This window comes from Bradysia coprophila, chromosome IV (genome assembly GCF_014529535.1).
Source record: "Bradysia coprophila strain Holo2 chromosome IV, BU_Bcop_v1, whole genome shotgun sequence".
NCBI lineage: Eukaryota > Metazoa > Arthropoda > Insecta > Diptera > Sciaridae > Bradysia > Bradysia coprophila.
Window position 1 is genome coordinate 6,018,640 of NC_050738.1, and position 7,461 is coordinate 6,026,100.

A 7,461-nucleotide genomic window follows, 5' to 3' on the forward strand; every position below is an offset into this window, starting at 1 on the left:
ATACTGTTGGATAAAAAATAAATTTGGATCGTTGGACTAAGGCCGTAACTTGGCCTTAGGCCTCTCAATAAATTAAAATTTTAGGTCAACTTGAAATTTGTGTTACATTTGAAAGGAACGTCGTACGGAGCTTCGTAATTGCGCTATGCGCAATTTCTAAGATGTACACATTTCATAATAATTTGACTTCAACTACGTTTACGGGTGCAATAGGTCTACGGTCAAAGTAGGGTGACAGACGCACTAGGGTCACGTACGCAATAGATATACGGGTTCGTACGGGGCTCAGTCGCAGCAAACTTAAAAGATCATGAGTAAATGACTTTTGGTTGACTCTTTGTCTATAATGACAGTTCAGAGGAGGAAATATGTATTTCCTACCCTATTGTTTTGACAAGGATGAAAATAGAAATTTTCTTACAGAAACAGCAAAATTTGTTTGTTTTTTTTAAACAGTTATATAGGTATCTGTGGTGGACAATAGATTTTAGGCAATTTTGCGAGTTGTAGCCCGAACAAAGAAAGGGCGACAAGTGAAAGTACCTAAAATCAACCGTCCACAACAGATGAGGGCCTAAATTACGAGAAAAATTGAATTGAATCATTTCTTAGACAAGTGAGATGAGGAAAAACCATCATTATTGACTATAGTTAATAGCTGAAGAGTATACCACTAGGATATTGGAAATTCGAGACTTTCACTCCGCAGCCTCTTTTCATAGCTTTTCATTAAAAAAATATATTTGCAAATAAAACCTACAAATCATGGCAGAAATTATCGTGTGAGGTATGTCTGATGTAGAGTTCAGAACCGTTAAACTTCTAGAAATCGGTTCAAAAATATACCGTGAAACTCTTGACGCTTGTAAAACAATTGTAATACGTGACGCCCAACATGAACTGGTTGAATTATAATTATATAATAACATTGATTGACGACAATGCTAATTTTTCTGTTGCAAAAACATCCAAACAAAAAGCGAACTTTTCACGTTATACCTAAATAAATAAACAACAACGAGATCGACTATAGATAATTAACAAACAATGACGAAGTTGAAGAGTGAAAATTGGAGATAATTGGAAATAATTGAAAACAATTAAAAAACACAAATCAAACATTCCCAACTCATATTGTCGATCGATTATAAATTAATATTGTGTCTATCGGAATTAATCAAACTCTTAGAAATTTCTTCGATACGAAGAAAAATATCTCTCGCAGAAAATATAATGAAATTATGATGACTCTGCTGTTTCCATTTAATAATTTCTTAATTGAGACATCACGATCAAAGAATCCCCTTTTTTGTTTTTATTATCACTTATGGCTAGATTCCATATGTTCGTGCGTTGGAAAAAAATCCAAAAAAAAAGATATTAAGAAGGCTAGTTAAGTAGGGAAAAATTGTGTATCGCATCGGAAATACAAAACGTAATTTGGGAATTTTCAATGAACAATATATTTTCAACCGGAAATTCGCAAGATGATTAACAACATCAAAATATTTATTCAAATACGGCTGGGTGATTTGTTTATTGACTTTTCGATAATACTCTCCTAATGCGTAGACTGTTAAGTAGTTAATGTTCTAATTACCTCATCAGGTATTTTTTTGCATATTGTATACCTGAAGGTCGAACATAAACTTAACGTTGGTGTGCTAACGGTTACGAAGAACATTTTATTTGTAGAAAAACATTTGAGACTGTGCACAATCTTGAAAAGGCATTGAAATTGAATGTTTTAATTGTAAATTTAACCTTTTACATCGATCAATTGATGCAAAAGCCAGCAAAGCTTACTTAAATTAAGAGATAGATTGCGGAAAGCCATTTCAAACTTACAAGTTACATTGGCAAGTTACAAGTCATTTCTAGAAGGTTAGAAGCAATGGTTCTGAGTTCTGAGATTACAATAGTCGCAAGAGCGGATCTCAAATTTTCAGCCCAAAAGGTTCAACTTGCGATTGATTAATTATCCGAACTGACTGCTAGAATTTTGACTCGATCGCTATTAAATATAGAATTACTCTAGTATAGTGTATGTTGTTAGCATTGAGACTATTTACCTCTAGTGGAGATTAGTTTTAAAAATATCATAATTTCCTGTAGATTCATCAATCACTCCTTTTTGTGAGTAGCTAAAATTAGTTTATTAGTTTATCAGTTTGAAACCACGTCTGACGACGCATGTTTTTTTTAGACCTTATGCAAAATCATCGACATTTTTTCGTGATTTAACCAATTTCAACGTTTAAGCAAAACTTACAAAAACCTTGCTGTCAAAACATTGAGAGAAACGAAAAACGAGGACAAAAAGTGGGAGAAAAAATATCAAAAATGAGAGAATCTAAGTGCAACTATCAACTGCGCCTTAATATGTTTGATAAACATGATATGAAACGGGTTCTATTTCACATAGGGCTATTCATCTGTTATCGATAACGACGACAAAAATAATGACAAGCTCTGAGTAATATGGTACTTTATATGGTAAAATACATGTTAAAAAATGAAGTACAAGATTTGAAATCAACAGAATAAAAATTCTTCGATCGATGGAAGTAATAGACCCGATAATAATACTCACCTCCGACTCGAGCTGGAAACTAGATTAGGGAAATAAATATTCCTCAACTCAGTGACGAAAAGTAAAACTTTTGTTGGCTGTTTGAGAAAAACGTTGTATGCAACAAAGTGATGAAAGCTTTTTTCAAAAAGCTTTAAATCACTCAAAGAACTATATTGACACTGTACTCAATTTTTTTTTACGGATACGACCCGAACTCGCAACTTATGTCCGAATTTTTATAGAAGTTACTGAGTTCACTGAATTTAAAAGCTCGTATGAACGCTCCTTCTATACTAGGCCTCACCTCTGGGGTGGGTCAAGTCCCTTGACTAACTAAATTTTTCAAAAATTCCTGGTGTTTCTAAGATCACGAAATTATAGTCAGATGAAAAAGCGATATCTATTCGTAACATCATTAATTGTGCATCTCATTTATTTCGACTGGTAAACTACCAAGTAGCAGCCATCTCATTCTTCATTTTACTCAAATTTATTTTATTTTTCTGAAGAAATAAATAGTGCTATGAGTTGAAGGTTCAGCGAGAGATGTTTCACTCTTATCATGAGTCCCCTATATCGTCTACTAATTGAATGGGTGGCGTATTTCTTTTAAAAATCAGTTAAGAATTATTCGCGTTATCGCGTTAACGGACATTTTCTGTATTTAACATCTTTGGCAAAAACTGTTTGCCATTTTCAAAATATCATAGTGAACTTGGCGTTACGGACGTTTCAGGTGTTTTTATGTCATTAGACCCTGACTTTGAGTAAAGGGAATAAGGCTTGATTTCCACTTACTAAGAAAGTACTCCGTGTGAGAGACAAAATGGAATATTCTCACGTAGTACTTTTTGTTGTGTGGAAACCATATTTAAATTACAATTCGGACAATCTTTTCGCAAAATAATCTAGAAATTGGACGTATTTTCCGCTATGAATCACCGATACACTTATGACCGTTCTATCATTAATTTTGTTTTGCAAGTTCACTGACTTCCAGGGTTCAAGGAAAATCGGCATCGGCAATCAGTTTAAGCTGATAATCGAATAAACAGTCTTACGATTGACGCTTTTCTTGGAAAAACGACCCAATTAATAGCTTTGACTTTTTGTGAAATAGATTACGACCGACGTGAATAAATTAGATGATTAACTCTGGGTTTTTGATACCAATACCAATGTCAATGCCCCATATTTTTTAGCAAATTTTACGTGATGTTAGTCAGATCGAAGAAAAATTCTATTTCATTTACGAAAATTTTAAAATTAATTCATGGAAATGCCAGCTTGGTAGGTAGGTAGGTAACTTAAGTGATAACGAGGAAGGAATAATTCGATATTTTGTTTTGGGTATTTCCATAGAATGTACTTTCAATTAAGCCCCCATAAGGACAATGACGTCGACGTTATACTCTTCATCAACAAAATTTGACTCTAATCCGTTTTACTTTCATTCTTGTTGTCCATTAAAATTATATCCGGTCCGGAGTTCACCGGAAAAGAATCGTTTCGGTTAGCAAATCATCATTTTATTGGCACAATAAAATGTCCTTTTGAAAAGTTACTTTGACTTGATGGTCGAATTGAACAAACTCTTTTCTAGGGGGTGTTTGTAACAAAATGAAATAGAACACATCTGCTCTTCATCGACGAGAATCGACCAGATATTCTATAAATTATTCATGATTTGTAGGACTCGGTTCGAGGGAAATTACAATTTGCAATATAACAAACAGTTGGAAACAACATTGCAATTTTCAACACATAATGCCGATTTTTTAGAGTGATGATGAACCAAAGGTTGTGAAACATCTGATGTTTCATTGGAAAATACGCAAGAAAAAAATTATTTTCAATGATATTTTCACAGACTGTACAGCAAACAAAGAAACATTCACTGCGGAATGCGTTTAGTTAATTATTTTTTTTTTTTGCAAAATTGAGGATGGGCTGGGAATCGCGTTTTCCTCTTATTTCAGTTGTATTGTAAATAATAAATTAGACCAGTCATCTAGTGATAACGACGACAAAAATAAACGTTGACCACGGATTAGCGTTCTCAAAAAAGATTTTGCATCAAACAATATTCAATTGATATCAGCATGGGTGATATCTCAAGAGCTATGATACCACCCAAGATATGATCATAAATCAGAATGTTTTCATTTGAAAATGAGAAATTTTGATTAGTTGTTCATATCATGCTCGAATTAATGGCCTAGAGTCGGGTACGGTCATTGGTGTCACAGGGTCAAATCGGTCAAATGTATCACCTAACCTATTTGGACCATTCATTCGTCTAATTCTGCGAACGTGATTTAACTTTAATCAGCAACCGTTAGAGCAGGAGTGACTCAGATGAGTTTGACGGATACAGACACCATTCTCATCTATAAGCGTATCAGTTTGTTTCAATGCAAGACAATTTCGATTAGAAAGATTTGGGGATTTTGTATTTGAAACCAATTTTTCCTGAAAAGCTCTTTGTGATACATTTTACTCATTTCATCCGGGAAACAATTCATTTCTTCATTGACTTAAGCGTTAAAACTCATTTCCGGGTTCTCGCCTTCGACTCGAGCTGTAAACGCTAAATTTAGCAAAATAAAGAGGACGTAAAATCGATTATTCTATCACTCCAGCACGAAAGTTACAGTCGCTATTAGACAGCGCAATATCAACTCAGAGCGCAATAATAATTCAAGATTAAGGCTATTATAGCATCTAATCATTGCGTCGAGACACATTTAACGTATTTTCGAAGATTTCAGCAAATTCCTATATTTTAATCATTTCGAAATTCAAGCTTTAGTCAAGAGAGCCGTGTAACGTCCATAACGACTAATATATTACTAGTTCGCTATAGAAACACACTTTGAAGAAACCGTTACAAACAGCCCATTATGTTTGTATCAACAGCCTTTATCCTTTCGAATTTTACGGGTCTTTTCCCGAGTTTTCCGAAAGGCAATTTGGTAGCCAGTCCGGCACTGAATGAACTCTTGACTCCCCGTTATACGTAGCAAAACTCATAGTTTAAAACTTGATGAAGTGAAAGGCTTTTCATTAATCTACTTAGAAGTAAAAAATTCGATAACTACCTAGACTAGTTCATGCCGTCTGCGGAAGACGAACTGAAAGGTTGATTATAAATTTAACTTCGAGTGTTAACGTGTCACAATGTAAAGATTCACTTTTTCAGCTAATGTCTGGACTATTACAATCTTTAAGCACTCAATATATAGGTAAGTGATAAATGATGCGACGGCTACAATTTCAGTTATAAACCAATAGAGGTCAAAAATGGTTTCTTGGAGTATTTTGTTCGTGCTATCGCTGGCTACGTTCCTAACGGATGCCGGTGTGTCAGTACACAATCCATTTTATTGTTACTCACAAGATCCGATCCAGCCACAGAACGCTTGGTTCGGAATACATACGGCCTACGAAACCATTCGCGGACGAAATATTAATGCCAATGTGTCGACTTGTAATCCGTCAAAGTTTTGGATGATAAGCAGACATGGAACGAGGTGGCCGAATCCGACCGAACTAAATAATATTTGGGCAAGTGCAAGAATTCATGATGACATTCTGTCAAACTATGACCAAGGGAGAACGTCATTGTGCGCATCAGACATGGAACTTCTTCGAAACTGGCGATTTAATCCAGATATTACGCTGGAATATGCACAGTATCTCATAGCGGCAGGTTGGGATGAATTAGAAGAACTCGGACGACGATACCAGGCTGCATTTCCAACGATTTTATCATCGACATATTCACCGAATGACTTCCTCTTTCGAGGGAGCGATTATCAGCGTACGCAAGTTAGTCTTCATGCTTTTGCCGACGGCCTATTCGGCGAAAATGGACACGAGGATGTTAATTTCGAAGAATTGGTTGGAAATGATTACTTATTGAGAGCTTACACGCTGTGCCCACTTTTTGATCAAGTTATAGCCAACCTTCCCGAACGAGATGCGTTCCGAGAGGGACCCGAATATCAGCAAATGACACTCGAAGTTAGCCGTAAGCTGGGCTTTCATGGATCTCACACACTGCGGAACAACGAAATTAACACACTTTCCCTAATATGCAAATACGAGCAGATCTGGAATTTGAATGAAACGTCGCCGTATTGTGCAGCTTTTTCCGTTGCAAATCGCCAAGTGATCGAATATCGTGAAGATCTTGAATTTTACTATCGTCTGGGTCCCGGACGAACGGAATATCGCAGGCTTTTCGAAAATTTGGTATGCTTTAACATGCAAGAGCTGCTTCAGTTTATGGTGTCCAACGATCCCAACGATCACAAAGCAAGAGTATACAGCGGGCATGTGACAATCTTGCCAATGCTACTCAATAATTTGGGCGCTTTGGGAAACGACGAACCACTGACACAGCACAATTTTGCTCAACAATCAGAAAGGGCATGGAGAACGGGTCGACTTATCGCTATGGCTGCTAATTTGGCGGTGATTAGATATGAGTAAGACTTTTTACATAAATGCAATAGTAAGACGAAGAAGATCTGAAATGTTTTTTCCTCTTCCACAATATAGCTGTGCCGATGGCGATAATGACTTACTGTTCCTATATAATGAAATACCGCTGCAAATTCCGGGATGTGATGCTAACGGCGTGTGCAAGCAATCGTTGATCATTGAAAGATTGGGTCATTGGTTGGATGCTGACTGTATGGAAATATTCTGCCGGAATTCTTAATCGGCTGTGTCATCCTGTTACAGAGAGCAGAGAGCTTTAATAGAGAAACTAAAGAAATAAAAGATAAAGGAAAAAATTCTAACAATAAATGTAGCAACGGCAGCACAACATCCCCAAGTACGGTACAGAAACACTATTACTGTCGTTGACTACGAGA

At 36.0% G+C, this 7,461-nt stretch overlaps 1 protein-coding gene across 1 annotated transcript; it reads left to right on the top strand.

Annotated features, from left to right (window-relative positions):
• Positions 1–5,839: 5,839 nt before the first annotated feature.
• On the top strand, positions 5,840–7,389 carry LOC119066771 (multiple inositol polyphosphate phosphatase 1-like). Its single transcript, XM_037169424.1, has 2 exons — positions 5,840–7,068; positions 7,142–7,389. Exons 1-2 carry the CDS (start codon positions 5,879–5,881, stop codon positions 7,302–7,304), a joined length of 1,353 nt encoding a protein of 450 aa, XP_037025319.1. The 5' UTR covers positions 5,840–5,878; the 3' UTR covers positions 7,305–7,389.
• Positions 7,390–7,461: the final 72 nt, after the last annotated feature.

Excerpts from the sequence above, each read along its gene's own strand:
- LOC119066771 (XM_037169424.1), top strand. The coding sequence starts at position 5,879 with ATGGTTTCTTGGAGTATTTTGTTCGTGCTATCGCTGGCTACGTTCCTA. Across the intron at positions 7,069-7,141 it reads TTGGCGGTGATTAGATATGA|CTGTGCCGATGGCGATAATG; the intron begins GTAAGACTTTTT and ends TCCACAATATAG.